General features: G+C 40.7%; 1 protein-coding gene across 1 annotated transcript in view; it reads right to left on the bottom strand.

Moving 5' to 3' along the window:
* The window catches only part of LOC140732686 (adhesion G protein-coupled receptor F4-like), a 74,290-nt gene that overhangs the window by 21,860 nt on the left and 25,303 nt on the right, over positions 1 to 27,127 (bottom strand). Inside the window, exons 6-11 of the mRNA XM_073055370.1 lie at positions 20,421 to 20,648; positions 12,979 to 13,085; positions 10,362 to 10,420; positions 9,222 to 9,340; positions 6,742 to 6,914; positions 2,849 to 3,019 (exon numbers count right to left, since the gene is read on the bottom strand). Coding sequence (XP_072911471.1) covers positions 2,849 to 3,019; positions 6,742 to 6,914; positions 9,222 to 9,340; positions 10,362 to 10,420; positions 12,979 to 13,085; positions 20,421 to 20,648 — 857 coding nt within the window. The remainder of the gene's footprint in view (positions 1 to 2,848; positions 3,020 to 6,741; positions 6,915 to 9,221; positions 9,341 to 10,361; positions 10,421 to 12,978; positions 13,086 to 20,420; positions 20,649 to 27,127) is intronic.

Here is a 27,127-nt window from a genome sequence, read left to right as displayed (position 1 = left end):
TGTGCAAAGTGAGCTCTTATGGGATGTCCTCCTCAGGTTAGTCTGTCCCAATGAATTTGTTAACATCCTCCACCAATTCCATGATGGGATGACTGCTCGGATGACCATAGGAGGACAAGAGTCCGAGCTCTTCTTTGTACGTACAGGGGAAAGGCAGGGGTGTGTGCTAGCGCCAACGCTCTTTAACATCTTCCTCTTGTGTGTTACCAAGCTTCTCCAGAATGAGATTGAGGATAGCAGCAGTGTGGCAGTGGATGTCAGATTAGATGGCAACCTCTTTAACATCAGGAGGCTTCACGCAACCACAAAACTCCATAGAGAGCGGGTCCTGGAGCTGCAGTATGCAGATGACTGTGCTCTTGTGGCCCATACTCTGGAGGATCTTCAGACTGTCCTTGCTGTGGCGGTGAGAGCGTACAGCAGGATGGGGCTGACCGTCAATACCACCAAGACAGAAGTGGTTTGCCAATGGAGTGCTAGTGTCCCACCCACCCTACCTGCCTTCACTGTTGGTGATGAAAAGCTGTCAGTAGCGCCATCTTTCAAATATCTGGGGAGCATTCTCTCCGGGTATAGCAGCATTGACAACGACATCCAGAGCCGCATTAAACAGGCATCAGCTGCCTTTGGGAGACTTTGGCGTAGAGTCTTTCAGAAAAGGAGCCTTTGTCCCTCCACAAAGGTTGCTGTATACCAAGCAGTCTGTGTCACCACTCTCCTTTATAGCTGAGAAGCTTGTGTAACCTACAGCCATCACATCAAGTCCTTGGAATGCTTCCACATAAGCTGCCTTCAGTGCATCCTGCGAATTACCTGGCATGAGCGGGTGCCTCACACTGAAATACTTGGAAAGATCAACTGCAGAAGTATTGAGGCCATGATCAGCCAGCGTCAGTTGCAGTGGCCGGGGCACGTGATAAGGATGCCCCCATGTCGGCTACCCTGCAGAGTGTTATACGGCTAGCTGCATCATGGTTGACGCTCAGCTGGAGGGCCGAAGAAGCGCTATAAGGATCAGATGAAGAATGTTTTAAGGAAGTGCGAGATCAGACCTGAGGACTTGGAGGATGTTGCTGCTGACCGTATCACTTGGTAACAGCTGTGTAGGGACGGGGTTCGTATTCTAGAGATGGAAAGAACAACCAGAAGAGAGCCAGGAGAAATGCAGCCATGGTTGCCATCACTTCCACCACTACCACATATACATGTCCCACCTGCAATATAACTTGTGGGTCCAGGATAGTCATCAAAGATCTCACCGTTAAAGGAGTGGACATCATCGGATTCTGATGGACAACCAAAGAGAAGAGGTGGGGGGGAGTGATGGAGTGGAGGAGGATGTTGTTCAAGGGCTACCTGCCACTTCCATAATTCCTCACACCACTTCACAATGCATCAACAGCAGCTGGATGTCACAGCAATAAGAATTATGCTGAAACACAGCATAAGTGATGCATAAACACAGCACAGAAATTATAAGAAAAATGAGATCCCCATGCAGACATTAGTCCAGGGACATCCGGTGGGTGCAGAGATAACATCATTGTGTGCTCTATAGTTACAAGGCCAGTCACTTAAAACTTAGAAACATAGAAATTGCTTCTCTTGGAGGGTAGAGAATCTGTAATTGCCACCCCTGTGGATGATGGATAATCAGAAATTGATAAATAGGTATAGTTAGGGTAATTGAAAGATCAGAGAATGTCAGGCTTTTGGGACCTGACACAGAAGAGGAATTTAGGCTGGATGAGATCAACCAGGATCATATCGAATGGCAGGACATGCTTTGGGGAAGCCTGGTGGCCAGCTCCTGTTCCAGTTTTCTTGTGTTTGCTCCACAACCTGAACATTGCAAGTCAGTAGTAAGTGTCAGAGGAAGGTCAGCACACAGACCAAAATCCTTAGGGGCATGAGGAGTAGGCAGAGGAGCAGGAGGATGTGCAGGACTACAGGAGAGATTTTCCAGGAGACACCGGTAATAAAGAGCCCATTGACAAGAAACATCATATCAAAGGAGAATACATAATCATAGTCCACAAAACCACTCGCTGTCTCTAACACGAGGAAATCTGCAGATGCTGGAAATGCAAACATCTATCCATAGATGCTGCCTGGCCTACTGTGTTCCACCAGCATTTTGTGTGTGTCACTGTTTCTAACACCTGTAATGTTCATCAGTTATTATCCCAAGTGAGCCCTGATGACACGTCCCTCATACCATCTTTTGCAGGACTACCTGCAACAATCAGAACATAGTAATGAAAGAATCTCTGATCCCATTGCTGAAGTCTGTCAATATAACTGAGCAGCTCACCCTGACATTTCCTGAGGATGTGAGGGCGGATTGACACAATGGAGGAAACAGCCACGTATCAACACCAGGTTCTTCATGTGGTGACTTTGGTAGAGCTCTGGGCTCGCTCTACACAGGAGCTCCCACTTTATATCTATCTAACTAATGAGAAAGTCCGGATCTTGTTCAGTAGATCTACAGGTTGCTTCTCTTATCGCTGAAGCCTCTATTTCCTCCAAGGTCGGTGAAGTTGTGTTGCCTCTTTATTTGGCATTAAATGCTGATACCCTCTGTGACCACTGTAGAGAATGAGGTGAACTACTGGGAAATACACTTGACCCTATATATGCACCATAGATCATTTCAAACACAGCTTTCTTCCATTTCACAATGATTTGCAGGTGATCCCATGGGCTTCAGGGCTTAATATTGTGCTGCTTCAAGTATGGTTCCACAAACTGCTTACATACTGTTCACCTTGCTGAACCACTTTAATGGTAAAAGACATATTGCAGAAAATGCCCTGGACTTTTCCTGGTAGATGCTTGTTCTTACCTCCAAATCTGTTTCATTAACAGTATTGTTTACTTTTGAAAATGTCGTCAGGATGGTTACGACAGCTTCTACATTTCCAGGTTTGGTGATGTTTGGCTCTTGTGAGGCCGTAGATAATCGAAGAAGAAGACTGGAAAAATTCTTTGTCACTTCAGCAGGAGTCTCTGCCTCCTGCAAAATGAAAGTAGAAATGCTTCTAAGGACCTTTATGTACAATGTACTGTGTATGTTAATCAAAATGGCTTCTTTGTTTTGTTAAGAGTAGGAATGCTTCTTTGTATGATAAGTGCTTTCTCTCGCAGTTGTTTAGCTTTAGACTTGCTGATATCGGGATTGTATTCATTTGTTAACCAATGGGGGAATGTTATTTTGTCTTGTGGGGCTGGGAGCTTGGGGGTTTTCGCGGTCTTTTCAGGGAGTCGGGAAGAAGACGCCGAGGAAGGTGGACGTGGGCTGCACTGCTCGGTCGACCACCAGGGTGATCCCAGGTGCGAGGACTTGGAGGTCGGAGGAAAGTGACGAGGGTTCGAATGGATAAGCATACGGTGTATTGGCCTTCATCAATCGTGGAATTGAATTTAGGAGCTGAGAGGTAATGTTGCAGCTATATAGGACACTGGTCAGACCCCAGTTGGAGTACTGTGCTCAGTTCTGGTTGCCTCACTACAGGAAGGATGTGGAAATTATAGAAAGGGTGCAGAGGAGCTTTACAAGGATGTTGCCTGGATTGGGGAGCATGCCCTATGAAAACAGTTCGAGTGAACTCGGCCTTTTCTCCTTGGAGTGACAGAGGATGAGAGGTGACCTGATAGAGGTGTATAAGATGATGAGAGGCATTGATTGTGTGGATAGTCAGAGGCTTTTTCCCAGTGCTGAAATGGTTGCCACAAGAGGACAGAGGTTTAAGGTGCTGGGGAGTAGGTACAGAGGAGATGTCAGGGGTATGTTTTTTTACGCAGAGTGGTGAGTGCGTGGAATGGGCTGCCGGCAGCGGTGGTGGAGGCGGATAAGATAGGGTCTTTTAAGAAACTTTTGGATAGGTACATGGAGCTTAGAAAAATAGAGGGCTATGGGTAAGCCTAATCATTTCTAAGGTAGGGACATGTTCGGCACAACTTTGTAGGCCGAAGGGCCTGTATTGTGCTGTAGGTTTTCTGTGTTTCTATGTTTCAAGCGATCAATAGCACAACAACTTTAAAACAACTCTCAGATGTGTTAAAGTACTGCAAAGAGTTTGGTTAAATCCTTACATTGTATCACATTGGGAATCCCACCACACAAGTCAAGCACTTTTCTCTCTGCTGCCATCAGGAAGATCATGCAAAAGCCTCAGAACTCACTCACTCCACCAGGTTCAGGAATAGTTATTACCCCTAAACCATCAGGCTCTTGAACCAGAGGAGATAACTTCATTGACCTTCTCTTGCCCATCACTAAACTGTTCCCACAACGTGTGGACCCACTTTCAAGGATACTTCCATTCACGTTCTCAATATTTGTTGCTTATTTATTGTTATTATAGGAGTATTTTTATTTTTTCTCAGCTCAACTGGTAAAACCTGAGGTACAGGCAAAACCAAGCACATTCATTTCTCAATTGCTAGAAACTTTCGGACTATTATAGTGTTGTTTAGTATTGTGGTTTCTAAAGATTTACATAAATACTGCTGTGTAGGCCTAATTGTTTAATTCTATTGTGTAGTGACTTTGGGATGATACCAGCTGTAGATGTTACTATTGGAACAATGTAATCTGGTTGAAGGGTCTCGGCCCAAAACTCTTTGTTCTTCTCCATAGATGCTGCCTGGTCTGCTGAGATCCTCCAGCATTCTGAGTGTGTTGCTTTGTATTTCCAGCGTCCGCAAGTTTTCTCATGTTTGTGGATCTATTAAGTAATTTGTTCTTGCTTGTTTATCCTTTATTATTATATCCAAATGGTTATTATGGATTTTCTGAACTGTACTACATATTGGTGAATAATATAATTTGCAGGACTCTGAATTTAAAACTTGATTAGTCTTGTATTTATAGCAAGGTATAGTTTCTTTTATGAGATTGTATTTTAAAGCAAGATTTTGGTGAACGATGTTTACCACTTGATTATGCCTGTGTAAGTAATCAGATTGAGTTGAACTGATGCAGGGTCCTGTAATGTATTGAATTGTTTCCTGTTTTTTTTTGGCATTTCCTACAGTTATGGTCTTGAATGTGTTGGTCTTTTATTATGTATGTTAGATTGTTTTTTGTTTTAACCACCTGGTCTTGTATTGCCACAAGGATCCCTTCTGTTTCTGGGAAGAGGTCTCCAACTCTGAGGCATGCATTTGATGCTTTCTTGTCAAGATCTGATTTGCTGAGATCATGGTCATGCTCTTCTATTGATTAATTTTTTCTTCTATATTTATAATTCCTTCATTATTCTTGGTTGTGCTTTCATTGAAGTTTAATGGTGCGTACTTCTGATCAGAATTGCAATGGGTGGAGTGCTGAATCCTGAAAGTATATACTTACAAGCTGTTTACAACTGTTGTGTAAATTTATTATATCTGTCATTCCCTTTCTTTCTATCCTAGGTAGTGGTAATCTAAACGTGTTCAAATGTGCATTGTGTTTTCTAAAATTTGTCATTTCTCTTCTTACTTTTTCTTTGTAAATTTGCCAGCTCAGTTTTGACCAAGGTATTATATCAAAAGAACACTTTAATATGGATATTTCTTTATTATATTTTTACTATTGAGCTCTGTTTGAGAGATTTTCTTAAGCCTTGAAATAAATTCTGTTGGAAGTTTTTCTTATATTGCTCCGTGATCGATTTTCTTTCCTTGTTGATATCCCGGATACTTATATGTTTAATATTCATCCATTGGTTGTATTGTATCCTGCTGCTCTGTTTTGTATTCCATCAGCTCTATTGCATCTTTCTTTCTGTTTGATGCTCTGCACTTATCAAGTCCAAAATTAATGTTTATATCTTTAGAAAATAGTTCTACTGTTCAAATTAATTGCTTTAGCTTTACTGACGAAGATGTGTCCATATATAGAAGGTCTAATTCAGTTGGTTGTTTCGGATTTGATTCCCAATTTTCCTTCAATGCAGTACATTAGAAAGTGGGTTTAAAGGTAGACAGAACCATTGCAGGCTTAGAGAGTCTCCCTGGAAAATGCTTTACATACTTTAATACCCTTATGACATTCTTTCTGCTCTTATGTAAGTATATTGTGATTATCTAAGTGAGTGGTGATTCATTGCAAGATGCATGATGCTTCAATTTTATATATAGTTTATAAATAAGTAATAGGACAATATTCTGATGGATCATTTGTGATTTCTGCATAAGATAAGAGATATGCTTTACCTTCTTTCAAAAATTTGGGTAGGTTTTCAGAATTTTGAAGAAAATTTTTGATATGTATTAATAGGTACAGATGAAGGCAAGTAAGTTGTTATACCAATAATTACAAATATTATCACTACTTGTACTTTTCCAGTTGTAAGTATTTTTATAACTGCTTTTAGCAAATCCATTGTAATTTCAGGTGTTTGCATTTCTTCATTTGTATGAATGCGCTCTTTTACCTCCCTGATCTAGCTTGCTTCATCATTGTGTGTCACCCTGCTTGACCAGAAGTTCATCATCTCTGTGTTTGTTGGTAATTCTGTGGCTGGGGTTAGTAATATTTTGGCACATCAAATTTAGTTTCAATGTCCTGTAAAACCTCTTTTCATTGATTCTGTTATGGTTAATGGTTATTGGATTTATTGTGTATGCCCACAAGAAAATGAATCTTAGTGTTGAATATAATGACATATATCTATTTTGATTTTTAAAATTACATTGGACTTTGAATTTTGGTTAAATCTTATATTTGAATACATTCTTTGCAGAACCTACCTTAAGAAGGTTATAAATTTCTGGTATTAGACAGAAATCATGTTCATCATCATATTGCCCATTCTTTCCACATCTTCTTCTCCTGACACCTTTCATTCCCATACAGGGGATTTCTGCAATAGAATTAAATTTTGTCGTTCCAAATTCGCTGTCAGTGCATGGAATTTCATCTTCTGTTGAAAGAAAAATTATATAGCTTTCCAAAAGGTAAATAGTCTAGTTTCCCCAAGCTTATGTCATGCTCCATGAGTGTATTTGATAAGTTCTGGCTTGGCAGAGAGGGCTTTGACAAAGTTGACCTAGTCTTGCTCCTATTTCTTTTACATTATTATTCACCTGCCCAGTACTTTCCACATTGGCTTGTTTGTGTTAAACTAGAATTGATGCTCCACAGACGACAATGCCAGGGGCTAACACTGCAGCCTTATGCCAGTCGGACATGAAACTAAAATCCTCTTTAATCTTACAGACAGGCCCTTGGAGGAATATTTGTACTAAGTTGTCTGCTTTAGCTCATGCTGGCAGAAGTTTCTATCAGCCGGTGTGGCAAAGGACAGATACCTGCATTGGACATGCAATGCAGTTCTGGCTCCAAGTTTGAGGAGGGCACGGAGCGACCACTCCCCACTGAACATCAACGGCTCCTCGGTAGAGATCGTAAACAGCACCAAATTTCTTGGTGTTCACCTGATGGAAAATCTCACCTGGTCCCTCAACACCAGCTCCATAGCAAAGAAAGCCCAGCAGCGTCTCTACTTTTTGTGAAGGCTGAGGAAAGTCCATCTCCCACCCCTCATCCTCATCACATTCTACAGGCGTTGAGAGCAACCTGAGCAACTGCATCACTGCCTGGTTCGGAAATTGCACCATCTCGGATCGCAAGACCCTGCAGCGGATAGTGAGGTCAGCTGAGAGGTGGGCCTCTCTTCCCACCATTACGGACATTTACACTACACGCTGCATCCGCAAAGCAAACAGCATTATGAAGGACCCCACACACCACTCGTACAAACTCTTCTCCCTCCTGCCATCTGGGAAAAGGCACCGAAGCATTCTGACTGTCACGACCAGACTATGTAACAGTTTCTTCCCCCAAGCCGTCAGACTCCTCAATACCCAGAGTCTGGACTGACACCAACCTACTGCCTTCTACTGTGCCTATTGTCCTATTTTCCCTCTTATGGGGTGTATATAATCCTGTGCATTCTAATTGCTTCCAGAAATTCCAGCTGTTGCTGCTCTGCTGTCATCCCTGTCAGTCAATCCTGGCCATCTCTTCTCTCATGCTTCTGTAATTCCCTTTACATGGACCATGACTTCTGCCTGTTCACCCTCCTACTTAAGGATACTGAGGACTCAATCCGAGATATTCCATATCTTGGCACCTGGAAGGCAACATACCATCCAGGAATCTTGTTCTCACTCACAGAGCCTCCTGTCCCTTCCCCTGTGTAACAAATCCCCTATCACTACAGCATGCCTCTTCTCCCCTCTTTCCTTCTGAGTCACAGAGGCAGAGTCAGTGCCAGAGACCCAGAATCTGTGACTTTCCTATGCTAGGTATTCCCCCCCACCTCCAGCAGGATTCAAAGTGATATATCTGGTGTTGAGGAGGATTGCCATAGGGGCACTGTGCACTAGATTCTTACCACCTTTCCCCTTCCTCACCGTCGACCATTTTCATGTGTCCTGTATCTTGGATGTAACTACCTCTCTATATTTCTAAACTATCACCCTCCTCAGCCTTCTGAATGATCCGGAGTTCATCCAGTTTCAGCAACTCCTTAGCGCGAATTGTTAGAAGCTGCAGCTAGATGCTCTTCTCGCAGTTGTAGTCGTCAGGGACACTGGAGGTCTCCCTGCCTTCACACATTCTGCAAGAGGAGCATTCAACTGTCCTGTCTGGCATCTCTACTCTCCTAGCTGAGCAGATATAAAAAAAGGGAAAAAAACTTAAGCTCAAGCTTTTCTTTCCTTTTCTTACTTTACTGAAGCCTCTCTTTGTTGAAGCATTGAAGAGCTAAAGCCTCACGGTCACCACTCTGACTCTGTCCACTCAGATGACTGACACAGTGACAATAGCCTCTGCGCTACCCCTGCCTTCCTTTAATTAGCTCTTGTCAATCAATCCCAAATGCTGATTGGTCGCTGGTCGAAGCTCTGTTTCACTATCATGACCTGCTGCTGCCTTTTTGTACTCAGGCAGGGGACCTGATTGAAGTCCCCTACCTTCAAAACTTCCAATGTCCAGTTTGGCCGCAGGTCAAAGCTCTTTTTCTCATCACTCTCATATGTCACAAAATTTGTTGCTAGTTTTTTTTGTGGCAGCAGTACAGTGCTACATAAAATGGCTACAATTCTGTGCAACAGCCCCTGTATTGTGTTGCCATCTGTTCAATTGGGTCATACAATACTAACTTAATTTATAATGTTAATTTCCCTTTGTCAAGACATAATTTACTGTTCAGAAATCTACTTACCTGGTAAAAACTTTGTAGTGTAGTTCCCTTCAGAAAGAGTCTTGACCACTGCTTTCTTATCCTCTTTGGTCAGAGACAAGCTAGAGAATACTTGATGAACCACAATGGTGCTCCCTTTTCTGAATTAATAAAAGCAGAAAAAAAGTATTAGAGCAGATGAACAGCCCAATACCAATGTATTGAATGACATTTCCCTGCCTTTTTTGGAGTACTTAAGACAGAATTAGATCCTGGTTTCTCTCTTCAAAATGTAAATCTGGAGATGCAAAAGAGATTTTGTGTGATTCAAAGGCTCCTTCAGACAAAAGTGACAGGGATATGCAGTACATTCCAGTATTGAGAATATGTCATCTGGCATAATTTCCATCAACTTTATCCCAGCAATGCTGGTTGCTAAGTCTTGTTAATTTCCGGTATTCAGAAGAGAATTTAAATGAAGGGAAAATGTAACTTGAACTGAAGCAAATACAAAAGCTGTTTGTTTGAACTTTACATTCATTTTGAGGCACAGACTTGTGACCATTGGTGCACTTACAATGTGTCTTGGGCTACTGTAATATCCAATTCAACTTGAGTTCTCCCTTCCCAAAGCAACTGGTGCAGAGACACATTTTTATTCCAACACTTCTCCTTCACTGGCAGGTGCAAGATGCTGGCTGATCCCTTGGTTTCATATCTCATGAACACTAACAGCCGCTACAGTTGGCCCCGTGTGCCACCATGCATTTATTTTATACACAGTTACTAAGGTCGAATCCCCAACTCCACCCCTAAGACATGAAGAGCAGGTGTATTTGCATGTGGAAACCAGCCTGAGGTGGTGCTCAGACTGCACTCAATGAAGAGTCTGGAGAGTATATAAAACTAGCTAGATTGTGGTGCACAGGTACCCTACTCACTTCTGGAAGTAATTCAAATGTGCCTATAAAGTCTCTTGTTTTTGTTAATAACTGCCAGGTTAATGTTGATAGTAAGGTAAAATGATTATAAGGATGAAAACTAGCCCCATGTAAACGTTCCAGAAATATTTCATTGTTTCTTGTGCATTTTGCAGTTCCCTCCTATTAATCAGGCTTTCTGTAGTTTGCCATTAACTCTTTAAAACTAAATAAATATCTACCCTCAAAATACTTCACTTACGAGAATCCCAAAACTTTTACGGAAGCATTTTCATCCACCTTTTTGTATGCTTGATTAAGCTGAGGAAAGGATAGAAATATTAAAAAAACACATTTTCAAAAACAGAAAAACAGAAGTTACACAATTTTACTATATTAACATGTGTAAAATAAAATCCACGTTAATATTTTAAATTGCTCCTAATTTCAATGGCAGCTGAAGCTGTTTGCTGTTGGTTAGGTGTTTTCATATATAGTTGGTGTTTATGTTTCTTTTTGCAAGGCATATTGCTAAAATGCAGGCAATGAAATAAATAAGGCATTGAACATTTGAAGGAACATTGAATATTTGGCTGGTCTGTAAAAGTAAGTGCAATAATGAGGAGTGAATAGAGGGAGAAATTCAAATGTCAATCAAGAGCAGAAGGGGAATTAAAGAAAGGAGAAAATAGATTGAGATGATAAGAACAGGAAGGAAAAGTTTAAAAAAAGTGAAAGTACAATTTTACCATTTAGACAATATAAAATTACAGCAATTAAACACAAATAAGTGAAACTGCCCACTTTTAATGGTTAATTTTCAATAATAGGATAATTGAGAGGATGCTTAACCAGAAATCGACAAGGATTATCCCTCTGTGCTGAATTTAATACCCTTTGTTTCAGACATCATAGGTCTGAATGCATTGCGATGATGTAGCAGACGGTGCGATGTTGTTGTAAGTTTTACAAAGCAGTACATCCTGAACTACAGCCTTTGGATGTTTCAGTTTCATAAATAATCTGAGGCTTACTTCAAATTGCTGTACCACCTACCTAAAAATAACAAGTTTTACTTGGCCTACTATTATTTTGGCTACAAAATCTGGGTACGTTATGTATCTCAGAGTTCTTATTTGAACACTACTTGCATCTGGATAGTTTCTCAATGGGATTAACGTCATAATGCTGCCTTGTACACTGTCTTAATATATGAAGGTGTGCTTCTGCCATTTCTGAACCTCCACCCTTCATTACATATATATTGCAGTGTTAATGGATTTGTGAGGTAAAAGTATGAGAGATCCACTGATTCGTATATTATAAGATAATTTTTGACTCATAGTCACATCACTTATTCTCAAAAATATGTTTGGATTAACATAACTGCTAGGAATAGTTTGACTTTGAAGAAATCATCTCTGGTTGCTGAACCAATTCTTCACTTTGGTTTGAAGAACTTTTTTCAGATGAATAAACACACCATTTGAAAAAAACATTGGTACGGCATTCATAAGGACTTAATACCAATAAAATCATATCGAATAATTGAGAATTCAATCATAGTTGCAAATGATGTAGGATGGATTTTCTACTAATTTTGACAAGAATTTGTTTCAGTTTGAAGTAGGTTCTTTCATGGGGCTTAAAATGGGCATTTCACTCACAAGAGAATGAAAGAGTAAACCATAGATATTATCAAGACCCGAGGTACAGAAAGACCAAGACAAATATTCTCTAGTAGTAAGTCAGTTTTGTTACTCATGTTAAAAATAAGATATTGCTGTACATACATATTTTGCAATAAAGTCTCTTGTGTCAGAAGTATTTATGTTACTGAATTCCTGTTAAACTTTCTTTTAACATTCTAAGTTGGTCAATCACATAGAATACAAAAAAAAAACATGGAAATAGTCAACAGAGTAAGCAGCATTTGGTGTAGAAATGTTAATTCCATTTTTCTTTTCATAGACACTGGCTGCTTCTCCATACATTTCTGATAGTTTGTGAGTTTACTTAAAATCTGTATCAACTTCTATATTTTGATTTTGGACAGTCATATCAAAACACATACATGAGGAAAATAATGGTTGGAACTTCTTCATCTTAGCCCTGTCACTCAGCAGAAGTTCAGGATTCCTGTATAAGCAGGTGTAAACAAGCCCTTTCTAAACTCCTGCACAGTCGTGCAACTGCTCTCAGTGCTGTTCATGTCAGACTCATTTAAATGGTCCTTTGATGGTGGGCAAACTTCCACATTTTCCTAACCCTGATGATGGAGAAACTACGAGCAGATCTCTGTCAGTGCCTGAGACCTCTGTTATCGTTAAGAACACATTTAGTCAGTAGGACACCAGTAATTCAGGCAACAAACAGATTAAAGGAAATCTTGAGCCAATATACAATAATCTATGCATCATTGTTATTTGAAGCACCAAGTGATCCTCCCCAAATGCTTTCTGAGTGTTTCACACATTAACAGAATTCACTCTTCCTACAAATTGGTGTCAAATGAATTCTTTTAAAAATAATACAAAAATTTGTATTGGATAATGCCAGAAATTACATTGTCTTCCTTAGCTGCCCAGAGACTTTATTATCTTTATTAAAGATTGTACTTCAACATGTTAGCCTGGGCCTAATAAGGCAGAAATTCTTTTGCCTTCATAAAGGGTCTAGGCTTGAAACATCAATCCTTTCTTTATTTCCATAGATGCTGCCTGACCTGCTGAGTTCCTCCAGCATTTTGTGTGTGTTACTCTGATTTTCCAGCATCTGCAAACTCTGTCGTATTTGTTATATAAACCTGAAGGTCAATATTTATCAGCAGCACATTATATCCTTTCAGAGTTCAGAATGTTATTCACTCGGTTACATACCAATGAAGTGAATTCTGCTGAACGACTTTTATACTTGGCCGAGGAAGAATTTTTCAGTTCATTACTGAAGATCAGATTTTCAATAATCAATGCAAATGTTTTACTTTCTGTAACAGATATGTATTATTAACCATTTTATTATTTCAAATATAAAAGGTGCAATATTTTGCGATTACTGTAGTTTATAATAAATTTTTGTGATTGTACTATTCAGTATTCTACAAGAAAATACAGTTGCTATTTTTCAAAAAGATCATAGAGTCATAGAGTACAGTACATGAACAAGCCCTTCTGCCCATCTGGTCCATGCCAAACCATTTAATCTGCCAACTCCTATTGACCTGCACATGGACTATAGCCCTCCATACCCCGAAGATCCATTTACCTCCTCAAATTTCTCTTAAACATTAAAATCGAAATCGTATCCACCACTTGCACTGGCAGCTTGCTCCACACTCTCACCACTCTCCGAGTTAAAGAAGTTTCTTCTCATGTTCCCCTTAAACAATACACCTTTCACCCTTAACCCATGGTCTCTAATTGTACATCCCTCCATTTTGAGGTTGAGCGCTCTGACAAAGACAAAGTTGGATAGATTTTTATAGTAGGGGAATTAAGGGTTATGGGAAAAGGCAGGTAGGTGGAATGAATCCATGGTCAGATCAGCCATGATCTTATTGAATAGCGGAGCAGGCTCGGCAGACCAGATGGCCATCACCTGCTCCTATTTCTTATGTCCTTAAGTACAGAATGTTTCCCATTCTAGTGAAATCTAGGATCAGAGCGCACAACCTCAAAAGAAAGGGATGTCCATTTGAAAAGGAAAGCAGGAGGAATTTCTTCAGCCAGAGGGTGGTGTATCAATGTAATTTGTTGCCACTGATGGCTGTGGAGGCCGGGTTATTAAGTATATTTAAGGCAGAGGTTGATAGATTCTTGATAAGTCAGGGCAGGAAAGGTTGTGGAAAAAAGGCAGGAGAATGGTGTTGAGAGAGAAATGGATCAGCCATGATCAAATGGTGGAGCAGACTCGATAGGCCAAAAGGTATAATTCTACTCTGATGTCTTCTGATCTTATGATACTTTGTCCTAGAAAATATCAGTGAAGAACCTGGTTTTAGCAGACAGATGAAATACACCTGACTCAGAAATGATGCAGACATGCAAGTTATTCCGACACCTGTTAGCTTCCAAAAATACAGCTGAGAGAATACAAGGAAACTGGTACAAAGAATTTTCATTTGAATCTAAAAGCAAACTATTAATGTGCTTTGTGCCAATCTCATTAGCATGTGTGTGATGTACTCCCGGTGTTCATTGAGAGGACACAGAATGGAATGTGGTTCTCAGTGGTGATCTTCAAAAGTGCAGATATTGTACATGTACACATACTATGAAGCAGGAATTTTAAGCATTTTACAGAAAATGGGAAAATAAACAGAAGCAGGAGAAGGCTACATGGCCCTTCAGAACTTCTGTATCATTTAGCATGTATGTCCATTTCAGCTTCATTTTCCTGTATTGTCCGCATATTCTCCTCGTGCCCAGGAATTGATCAACTTCATAGAGTCACTGAGGTAGGCCATTCAGTACATTATGTCTGTACCATCTACCAGAACAACTCACCAGCTTCACTCCCTGGCCCTTCTCCTGCAGTTTTCCATTTTTTTTCTTAACTATTTATTTTATAATGAAGGTCACTAGGGAGCATACCTCTTCTGTGTCCACAGCCCCTGTATTGTAGATTCCATGTATTGTGCAAAAGAAGTTCTTCCTCATGCCACTCCTAATTTTCTTCCACTTTCTTTACCAATGATCTCTGGTCTTCATGCCTCCACCAGCAGGTAGAGCCTGCCACTTTCCATTCTGTCCAGACCCCTCTTCATTCTATATACTTCTTGCCATCTACCTTTTTACCCATAGAAAGCAGCCTGAGCCTCTCTCCTCTGCTTTGTAAAACGATTTCTTTCTCCCAAGAACAGTGCTCTTAAATCTATTCTGGACTCACTCTTAACATCCTTCCTGTAATGAGATGAGCAGAATTGAATGCAATATCCATTCAAGGGTTGACCTCTACTTTTATAAGGATTCAGTAGGACTTTTCTTCTTTAATTCTGCTTTGATAAGGCCCAAAATTATGTATGGCATATTAACCACTTAATATGGCTAGGATCAACGGGCTCTGGGACAGCTTCTTCCACAAGGACATCCAACTAATTAATTCACACTGATACAATTGTATTTCTATGCTATATTGACTGCCCTGTTGTACATTCTATTTATTACAAACTACTATAAATTGCACATTTAGATGGAGACGTAATGTAAAGTATTGTACTCCTTATGTATGTGAAGGACATAAGAAATAGTCAATTCAATTCAATTCAACCTGCTCTTTCACTGATCTGTGCACCCACACACCAGGTCCCTCTGCTCTGCACCCCTTTTAAAACCATTTTGCGTCATTTTAACTTTCCCACCTAAATTCATCATCTCACATTTCTCCACAGTAAATTTCATCTGCTTTTTTCACCAGCGAGGTTTACTGGCAGATCCACTATCATCCCATTGAAAATGGCCTTCCTCTAATAAATCACTTTTTGTTGATTGCACCTTCTCTTTTTCCAAGGCTTATTTAAATTTTATGACATTATGATTTCTATCTTCAATGTGTTCCTTTACTGAAACTTGGAATATCTGACCCACTTCCTTTCTCAGAATGAAACCCAGCCATTCCTCCTTCCTCACTCTCCACATCCACTTTACCTAGGCCTTTGAACATTTGATAGGTTTCAATTAGATTCCCCCTCATTCTTCTAAATTCCAACAAGTACCTCAGTAAGTATATTTAAGACAAAGTTGGATAGATTCTTGCATAGTAGGGGAATTTAAGGGTTATGGGAAAAGGTAGGTAGGTGGAGATGAGTCCATGGCCAGATCAGCCATGATCTTTTCGAATGGCCAGACAAGCTTGACGGGCCAGATAGCCTATTCCTGCTCCTATTTCTTATGTTCTTAAGTACAGGTCCAGACCCATCAAACAGTCCTCATATGATAAACCTTACTCTCCCGAAATCATTTTTATGAACTTCCTTTGAACCCTCTCCTAGATAAAGGGCCCAAGACTTTTCACAATATTCCTAGTGAGGCCTCACCAGTGCTTTATATCCTTGATTTTATATTTTTTATTACATTCTCAAAATGAAGGCTAACATCACATTTGCCTTCCTGACCAGTGACTCAAGCTGCAAGTTAATCTTTAGGGAATCCTGCACGAGGTCTCCAAAGTCCCTTTGCAACTTAGATTTTTGAATTTCTGCCTGTTTAGGAAATAGTCTGCGCTTATATTCTTCTAGCAATGTGCATGACCATACATTTCCCAGCACTGTATTCCACCTGCCACTTCTTTTGTAATCTATTAAATCTGTCTAAATCCTGCAGCCTCCCTGGTTCCTCAACACTACCTGCCCATCCATCTATCTTGATATCATTCACAAACTTGGCCAAAAAGCCATCAATTCTTTCATCCAAATCATTTTCATAGTGTAAAAAGAAACTGTCCCAATACCGACCACTGTGGAACACCACTGGTCTCCGGCAGCCAATCAGAAAAGGGTTCCTTGACTCCCACTCTTTGCCTTCTGCCAATCAGCCAATCCTCTATCCATGCTAGAATCTTTCCTATAATACTATGGGATCTTACCTTGCTGAGCTGCCTCATGTGCAGCACTTTGTCAAAAGCCTTCTGAAAATCCAATTACTGAACATTGACCAATTCCCCTTTGTCTATCCTGCTTGTTATTTCCTCAAAGAATTCCAACATATTTGTCAGGCAAGATTTTCCCTTAAGGAAATCTTGCTGACTTTGGCCTCTTTTACTATGTACCTCCAAGTACCCTAAAACCTCATCCTTAACAATTAATTCCAACATCTTCCCAACCACTGAGGTCAGGCTCACCAGCCTATAATCTCCTTTCTCTGCCTCCCTCCCTTCGTAAAGAGTGAAGTAACATTTGCAGTTCTACAGTCCTCCAGAACCATGACAGAATCTATTGATTCTTGAAAGATTATTACTATTGGATCCACAATCTCTTCAGTTACCTCTTTCAGAAACCTTGGCTGTAGTCCATCGGGTCTAGGTCACTTATCTACAATCAGACCTTTCAGCTTCCCAAGCACCTTCTCTCTAAGTAATAGAAACTGTACTCACTTCTGCACTCCATGACAGCCTTGAATTTCCAGCATTCTGCCAGTGTCTTCCAAGTGAAGACTGATCAAAAATTCTTTAGTTCATCCACAATTTTTTTGTGTTCCATTACTACCTCTGCAGTGTCACTTTCAAGTGATCAACTCTTGCCTCTCTTTTACTCCTGATGAAATATTTTGGTAACCTCTTTGATATTATTAGCTAACTTACCTTTACATTTCATCTTTCCCCTCCTTATGGCCTTTTTAGTTTCTTTCTGTTGGTTTTTAAAAGCTTCCCCATCCTCTAAATGGGGTAGGTGTGACCTATACTAAAGGGTCAGGTTGCACTTCAATCCCAGAGGGACCAATATTCTTGCAGGCAGGTATATAAGAGTTGTTGGGAGTGGTTTAAACAAATATGGCAGTAGGATGGCAACCAGGATGATAGAGCTCAGGATCAGACCAGAGGCTTTATAAGTAGATAATGGATTTAACATGAATATAAGGAAGGACAAAAAACATAGAAAACCTACAGCTCAATACAGGCCCTTTGGCCCACAAACTTGTGCCGAACATGTCCCTACCTTAGAAATTACCAGGCTTACCTATAGCCCTCTATTTTTCTAAACTCCATGTACCTATCCAAAAGTCTCTTAAAACACCCTATCGTATCCACCTCCACCAACATTACTGGCAGCTCATTCCACGCACTCATCACTCTCTGAGTACAAAACTTACCCCTGACATCTCCTCTGTACCTACTCCCCAGTACCTTAAACCGGTGTCCTCTTCTAGCAACCATTTCAGCCCTGGGAATAAGCCTCTGACCATCCACAGGATCCATGCCTCTGACCATCTTATACAACTCTATCAGGTCACCTGACATCCTCCGTCTCTCCAAGAAGAAAAGGCCGAGTTCACTCAACCTATAAGGCATGCTCTCCATTCCAAGCAACATCCTTGTAAATCTCCTCTGCACCCTTTCTATGGCTTCCACATCCTTCCTGCAGTGAGGCGACCAGAACTGAGCACAGTACTCCAAGTGGGGTCTGACCAGGGTCCTATATAGCTGCAACATTACCTCTCGGCTCCTAAATTCAATTTCACCATTGATGAAGGCCAATACACCGTACGCCTTCTTCACCACAGAGGCAACCTGCTCAGCTGCTTTGAGCGTCCTGTGGACTCAGATCCCAAGATCCCTCTGATCCTCCACACTGCCAAGAGTCTTACCATTAATACTATATTCTGCCATTGAGAGCACCAGCCTCTCAAAACACTTCAGCACTGTGGATATAATTGCCACTGGGTGATAGTCATTGAGGCAGATTACCGGACTTCATGATTTAACCAGGTGGGTACCACACTCTGCCGGGGTGAGAGGATGAAGGTATCTGTGAACACACCAGCTAGTTGGTCAGCGCAGATCTTCAGTGCTCAGCCAGGTACTCCGTATGGACCGAATGCTTTTCTTGGATTCACTCTTCAAGGCAGCCCACACGTCACCTTCAGATACTGAGAACAAAGGACCATAACGAGATATGGAGGTGTGCCATGGTTCCTACTTGTTCTGGTGGTCAAAACAAGCCTGAAGGCATTGAGTTAACCTGGAAGTGAAGCTCTGCTGTCCCCCATGTTGCTTGATTTAACTTTGTAGGAGTTCATGGCATTCAAACCCTGCCATATCTGTTGAGTATCCCTCATTGATTCCACTCTAGTCTGGAATCTCCAATTTGCCAGTGAAATTGCTTTCTGGAGATCATTCCTGCAACTTTTGTAGCATTCTTGATCTCCAGACTCGAATGCTTCTGATCTGTACATCAATACTTCCTGAAAATTCATCTTAAGAGGATAAAGTGGTAAAGAAAGTGTACAACATGCTTGCCTTTATCAAACAGTGTAATGGGTATAAAAGCTGATAAATCATGTTACAGCTGTATAAAGCTTTGGTCAGGACATATCTGGAATATTGTGTGCAGTTCTCTTCATCACATTACAGGAAAGATGTGGAGTCTTTGGCGAGGATGCAGAAGATGTTCTCCAGGGTGACATCTGGATTAGAGAATATTAACTAGGCAAGGTTGGCCAAATTTGGATTGTTTTCTCTGGAGTGTCAGAGACTGAGGGTGACCTGACAGAAATATATAAACCTATGAGAGGCATACATAAGGTAGATAGAGTCCTTTTTCCAGGGTGGAAATGGCAGATATATACTGAGGTCATAGTCTTAAGGTGAGAGGAGAAACATTTAAAGGAAATTTACAGGATTTTTTTTTTACACAGAAGATGGCACTGCCAAGTTGGATGACCATAAGATATAGGAGCAGAATAGACCATTTGGCCCATTGAGTCTGCTCTGTCATTTCATCATGGTTGATCCATTTCTCCTCTCAGTCCCAATCTTCTGTCTTCCCACCCCCCCACCCCATCATCCCCTGACTAATCAAGAATCTATTAATCTGCCTTAAATATGCCCAATGATTTGACCTCCACAGCTGCCTGTGGCAACGAATGCCACAGATTCAGTCTCCCTGTATAAAAAAATTCCTCCTCATCTCCATTCTAAAAGGATACCTTTCTCTTCTGAGTCTGTGTCCTCTGGTCTTAGACTGCTCCACCATGCTACAGCTGTATGGAAGCAGGTGGAAGTAGATATCATGGCAACACTTGCGAGGCACTTAGACATACAAATGAATATATAGGGAATGGAAGGATATAGACCAGAATTTAATTTGGCATCATGATCAGCACAAATGCTATGGGCTAAAGAACCTGTTCCTGTGTGGTACTCTTCCATGTTGGGATGTGAATGAGTGCAGACTAACCTCGGTTGTCTTTATAAGATGGTGTTTCAAATAGCTTGAGACAGTTTTAAGTATTTTGTTTCTTAAGGTAAAAGCATAATTGAGATGAAGTATAATTCTACTTTTCTTCGAATAGCAAAGAATCTACCACACGCCTTACTGGTCTGAACATCAAGTTTCTGAAGATTTTTAATGAAGGCACATAACCTAATCCCAAAGCCAAGCATTCAGTGTGAAGGATTTTGATCACAGGGATATTAGTGTCATCAAGTTATGTTACCAATATTGAAGTGAACTGTAACACTGTACTAATTCAGTAATATTATCATTATAGTCTTCCATTGTTACACAGTGCAGCATTATTTCTGCTAGTTCATTGGAATAACATTACCTTTCTCACAAAGAGTTCAGACTTCTCTGATTAACAAGGGATAAACAAGTTCAATGTACCTCTTTGAACTGGTGGTGATGTAGTTGTTTTCGATGTACTTGTTGATGTACTTTGTGTGGGTGTCAGATCACAGAATTGCCTTTCTACTGGGTAGGCTCTGATGCATGTACAGGTCTGGTCTGCTGTAGTATTTGCACTGCAAGAACGGTACGTTCTACAAAATGTTGAGTTCCAAGTAAGTTCACTGATGCATGTACATTGAGTTTCATTGTTGACCAACTGGCAGACTAGAGAAACAAAAAGCAAAAGTTAAAATTTAAAACCATAAATTACTGACAATGGGCACAGTGGTGTATTCCTCTAAAATTAGGAATGAAGTCACAACATGGAAAGTGTACCTCATAGGGTATATCGATGCCTAATAGCAACTTGTTAGATGCCTTGACTTACAAATTCAGGAATTCCACCTTACTAAGCAAAAACTTTGAAAATCTAACAAAAGATTATTGCCCAGAAATTAATCTCTGATATATTTTTTTTAGCATTGTATTGTAGAAACAAAAATCGTCAGCTCCCCTTGCACCATTGAGCATTAAGGAACTTCGAGCGTGCCTATCATTGTTAACATCTCATCAGCATAAGTGCCAATTTAATGTAAATTCATTCCAAATGAGTGTTCCTTAATTTCCTGTCAAGTTGGGTTGAGGAAGACTGTAGCAATTTTTAAATTATTGTTGAGTTTTGCATTGGACGATCAAGCGAATGCCCATTGGCAAAAGATAATGTTTAGGTTCATCAGCACATTCTCAAATTTAAATAATAGGCTAATATTAGACATAGCCTGGTTTAACAGATACTTGTCAAAGGGATTATTATGGTATCCTCATCCAAACTGATTGGCTACACACTGGTCAGTGTATGTCTTGGCATAATCCAGAAGCTCCTATGTACTGCTTGACAGATTAATGATTATAATTATTGATTTCTTACATAAATAGTGACAATTTATGAACAGAGTTTTTCATTTTATCATTCTAGGTGAACACAAGCATGCACTAGAGCAGTTGTTAACTCAAGTTTTAACCAACTTTAATTCTGTCCATCCTCTCCCACATTTTTCATATTGTAGACATTCAGTGCATATATTCATGTACCCCACAGTGTTCATCTGAGATGGAATATGGAACTGAATGTCAGACATTTAGCCAGAAAGAATGCAGAGCTAAGTGTGGCATTTAATTTGCTGGAAATAATGAAGTAAATGTGAAAATTATTAAAAGAAAATTAACCTAAAATCAAACCTAAGTTATTCAATTAGTATCTAGAGATCAGAGACATGGGTTCATCTGCTATCATGGCACTTAAATTCAATGTTTTAAAAGCTATGGAATATGAAACAGTGTCACCGATGATAAATAAAATACTTCTGGAGATGACTGAGTGATTAGAATTTTAAAAAAACTTACCTGGTTACTTAATGCTCTTAGAAACACAGAAAACCTCCAGCACAACACAGGCCCTACGGCCCACAATGCTGTGCCAAACATGTACTAAATTTAGAAATTACCTCGGGTTAAACATAGCCCTCTATTTTCCTAAACTCCATGTACCTATCATCATCTTATACACCTCTATCAGGTTACCTCTCATCTTCTGTCGCTCCAAGGAGAAAAGGCCAAGTTCACTCAACCTGTTTTTCATAAGGCATGCTCCCCAATCCAGGCAACATCCTTGTAAGTCTCCTCTGCAGGCTTTCTATAGTTTCCACATCCTTCCTATAGTAAAGCGACCAGAACTGAGCATAGTACTCCAAGTGGGGCCTGACCAGGGTCCTATATAGCTGTAACATTAACTCTCAGCTCTTGAACTCAATCCTATGGTTGATAAAGGTCAATACATTGTATGCCTTCTTAACCACAGAGTCAAACTGTGCAGCAGCTTTGAGTGTCCACTGGACTCAGACCCCAAAGTTCCTCTGATCCTCCACACTGCCAAGAATCTTATCATTAATACTGTATTCTGCCATCATATTTGACCTACCAAAATTAGCTACGTTGCACCTATCTGGGTTGAACTCCATCTGCCACTTCAGTCCAGTTTTGCATCCTATCGATGTCTCACTGTAACCTCTGACAGCCCTCCATGTCATCCCCAACCTTTGTGTCATCAGCAAATTTACCAACCCGACCCTCCACTTTGTCATCCAGGGCTTTAACAAAAATCATGAAGAGAAGGGGTCCCAGAACAGATCTCTGAGGCACACCACTGGTCACCAACCTCCATGCAGAATATGACCTGTCTACAACCACTCCTTGCCTTCTGTGGGCAAGCCAATCTAGATCCACAAAGCAAGGTCCCTTTGATCCCATGCATCCTTACTTTCTCAATAAGCCTTGCATGGGGTATCTGATCAAATGCCTTGCTGAAATCCATATACACTAGATCTACTGCTCTATCTTCATCAGTGTGATTAGTGGCATCCTCAAAAATTTCAAATAGGCTTGTAAGACATGATCTGCCTTTGATAAAGCCACGCTGACTATTCCTAATATTATGCCTCTCCAAATGTTCATAAATCCATCCTCTCAGAATCATCTCCATCAATTTACCAACCATTGAAGTAAGACTCACTGGTCTGTAATTTCCTGGGATATCTCTACTCCTTTCTTGAACAAGGGAACAACATCTGCAACCCTCCAATCCTCTGGAACCTTTCCTGTCCCCAATGATGATGCAAAGATCATTACCAGAGGCTTAGCAATCTCCTCCCTTGCTTCCCATAGTAGACTGGGGTATATATCATCTGGTGACTTATCCAACTTGATGCTTTCCAAAATCTCAACAACATCCTCTTTTGTAATGTCTATATGCTCAAACGTTTCAGTCCGCTGTAAGTCATCCCTACAATCGCCAAGTTCCTTTTCCATAGTGACTACTGAAGCGAAGTATTCAGCAGCCCTCCCTCCTCCAGTTCCATACACACTTTTCCACTGTCACACATGATTGGTCCTAGTCTTTCATGTCTTATTCTCTTGCTCTTCACATTCTTATAGAATGTCTTGGGGTTTTCCTTAATCCTTCTGGCCATGACCTTCTCATGCCCCCTTCTGGCTCTCCTAATTTCATTCTTAAGCTCCTTCCTGCTGGCCTTATAATTTTCGAGATCTCTATCATTACCTAGTTTTTTGAACCTTTTGTTATTATTCTATAGATTTATTGAGGATGCCCACAATAAATAAATCCCAGGATTGTGTATGATGACATATCTGTACTTTAATAATAAATTTACTTTGAAATTTGAAATAAATCCAATTAAAGGTGGATTAATTTAAACTTTTCTTCACTCTCTGCAACACATACTTCATATGCATGCCATTAGTTGAAGGAAAATAAATTTTTGAAAAAGCTTGTCTTTTAATTCTTTAAAATAAGCTTCATTGTGCTAAAAAAGGAGATGAATGGAAGTTTGTCTCCCATTGTCCAAGGTCAGTGACAATCAGGTGTTAAGACATATTCATTGCTCAGCAACTTCTGGCCACCAGATGGAGAAATATGCTTGACTTCGAAATCAATGAAAATTGGACTGAAAATGCATATAACTCTTAATTGACCACTTGGTTGCTAAAATTGGTGAAAATGCAGGAACTTCGAAGCATAAACTGGAAACAGATGTTCTCAGGGAAATTTATGGAAGAAATGTGGCAAATGTTGGGGGGATATTTGCATGGAATTCTGCATAGGTACGTTACAATGAGACAGGGAAAGGATGGTAGGATACAGGAACCATAGTGTACAAAGGCTGTTGTAAATCTAGTCAAGAAGAAAAGAAGAGCTGACGAAAGGTTCAAAAAGCTAGGGAATGATAGAGATCTAGAAGATTCTAAGGCGAGCATAAGGAGCTCAAGAAAGAAATTAGGAGAGCCGGCAGGGGCCATGAGAAGGCCTTGGTGGACAGGATTAAGGAAAATCCCAAGGCATTCTACAAGTCTGTTAAGAGCAAGAGAATAAGACGTGAGAGAATAGGACCAATTAAGAGTGACAGTGGAGAAGTGTGTATGGAACTGGAGGAGATAGCAAAGGTACTCAACAAGTGCTTTGCTTCAGCATTCACTACAGAAAAGGATCTTGGAGATTGTAGGGATGACTTGCAGCAGACTTACAAGCTTGAGCATGTAGATATTAAGAAAGAATATGTGCAGGAGCTTTTGGAAAGCATTGAGTTGGATAAGTCACTGGGACCAGACGAGAATGTACCCCAGGCTACTGTGGGAGGCAAGAGAGGAGATTGCTGAGTCTCTGACGATAGTCTTTGCATCATCAATGGGGACTGGAGAGGTTCTGGAGGATTGGAGGTTTGCAAATGTTGTTCCATTATTCAAGAAAGGGAGTAGAGATTACCCAGGAAATTACAGACCAGTGAGTCTTACTTCAGTGATTGATAATTTGATGGAGAAGATCCTGAGAGGAAGGATTTATGAACATTTGGAGAGGCATAGTCAGCATGGTTTTGTGAAAGGCAGGTCATGCCTTACGAGCCTGATTGAATTTTTTGAGGATGTGACTAAACACATTGATGATGTTAGAGCAGTAGATGTAATGCATGTGAATTCCAGCAAGGCATTTGACAAGGTACCCCATACAAGGCTTATTGAGACAGTAAGGAGGCATGGGATCCAGAACTGGCTTGCCCACAGAAGGCAAAGAGTGGTTGTAGACAGGTCATATTCTGCATGCAGATTGGTCACCAGTGGTGTGTCTCAGGGATCTGTTCTGGGACTCCTACTCTTTGTGATTTTTATAAATGACCTGGATGAAGAAGTGAAGGGATGGGTTAGTACATTTGCTGATGACACCTCTGTTTCAAAAAGGATGTAGGCAAAAGACAGGTCACTATAGGCCAGTAAGTTTAACATCTGTAGTTGGGGAAATGCTTGTAGCTATCATTAAAGAAGAAATGGGTTAGTAAATTTGCTGATGACACAAAGGTTGGGGGTGTACAAGATGATGAGAGACATTGATCAGGGTTAAAGAGACTCCTGTATAGGTACATAGAATAGAACATAGAAACCCTACAGCACAATACAAGCCCTTCAGCCCACAAATCTGTGGTGAGCATGTCCTTATCTTAGAAATGACCTATAACCTATTTTTCATGTACCTCCATGTACCAATCCAAGACTCTCTAAAAAGACCCATTGTATCCGCCTCCACCACCGTTGCCAGCAGCCCATTCCAAGCACTCACCAGTCTCTGCGTAAAAAAACTTACCCCTGATATCTCCTCTGTATCTGCTTCCAAGCACCTTAAAACCGTGCCCTCTTGTGCAAACCATTTTAGCCCTGGGAAAAAGTCTCAGACTATCCACACAATCAATGCCTCTCATCATCTTATACACCTCTATCAGGTCACCTCTCATCCTCCGTCACTCGAAGGAAAAAAGGCCGAGTTCACTCAACCTATTTTCATAAGGCATGCTCCCCAATTCAGGCAACATCCTTGTAAATCTCCTCTGCATCCTTTCTGTGGTTTCCACATCCTTCTTGTAGTCAGGTGACCAGAACTGAGCACAGTACTCCAAGTTGTGTCTGACCAGGGTCCTGTATAGTTGAAACATTACCTCTCGGCTCCTAAACTCAATCCATGACTGATGAAGGCCAATGCACCATATGCTTTCTTAACCACAGTGTCAACCTGCACAGCAGCTTTGGACTCGGACCCCAATATCCCTCTGATCCTCCACACTGCCAAGAGACTTACCATTAATACTATATTCTGCCATCATATTTGACCTACCAAACTGACCCACTTCACACTTATCTGGGCTGAACTCCATCTGCCACTTCTCAGCCCAGTTTTGCATCCTATTGATGTCCTGATGTAATCTCTGACAACCCTCCACAGTATCCAGAACACCCCCAACCTTTGTGTCATCAGCAAATTTACTAACCCATTTCTTCTTTAATGATAGGTAACTTCAAGCATTTCCCCAACTACAGATGTTTAACTGGCCTATAGTGACCTGCCTTTTGCCTACATCCTTTTTCAAACACTGGCCTGATACTTGCCTTCTTTCAATCTGCTGGGACCTGCCCAGAGTCCAGAGAATTTTGGTAAATTATGACCAAAGCCTTACTATGACTTCTGCCATTTCTTTCAGTACCCTGGGTTGCATTCCATCAGGACCAGGGGACGTATTTATCTTCAGGCCCGCAAGTTTGCTCAGCTCTACCCCTTTAGTGATAGCTATTGTATTGAGGTCCTCACCATCCATCACATCGCTCTTTGGCATGTTAGATACGTCCTCCACCTTGAACACTGACAGAAAACAGTACCTCAAAGTCTTGGCCATTTCCTCATTACCCAAAATCAATTCCCCCTTCTCGTCCTCCGAGGGACATAACATTCACCTCAGCCACCCTTTTCCATTTTATATAATTAAAAAAGCTTTTACTATCCATTTTTCTATTTTGTGCTAGTTTATTTTCATCATCTAACTTCCCTTTCTTTATTGCTCTTTAGTGGTTCTTTGTTGCTTTTTAAAGTTTTCCCAATCTTCCAGTTTCCTGCTACTCCTGGTGACTTTATATGCTCAAGTTTTTAGTCTGATGCCTTCCTGTATTTCCTTATTTACCTAAGGCTGGCTTTTCCCTCCATTACTGTCCTTACTTTAGGGAGTTGATACACCTGATCTGTTTTGTTCGTTTTTTTGTGTAGGAGGAGGAATTTGGGGGCCGATGTGCTTAATGTGTTTTGCTTATGTTTTTGT

This window comes from Hemitrygon akajei, chromosome 9 (genome assembly GCF_048418815.1).
Source record: "Hemitrygon akajei chromosome 9, sHemAka1.3, whole genome shotgun sequence".
NCBI lineage: Eukaryota > Metazoa > Chordata > Chondrichthyes > Myliobatiformes > Dasyatidae > Hemitrygon > Hemitrygon akajei.
The sequence above is the reverse complement of the archived record's forward strand: the minus strand, read 5'-3'. Positions and strand labels throughout refer to the sequence as shown.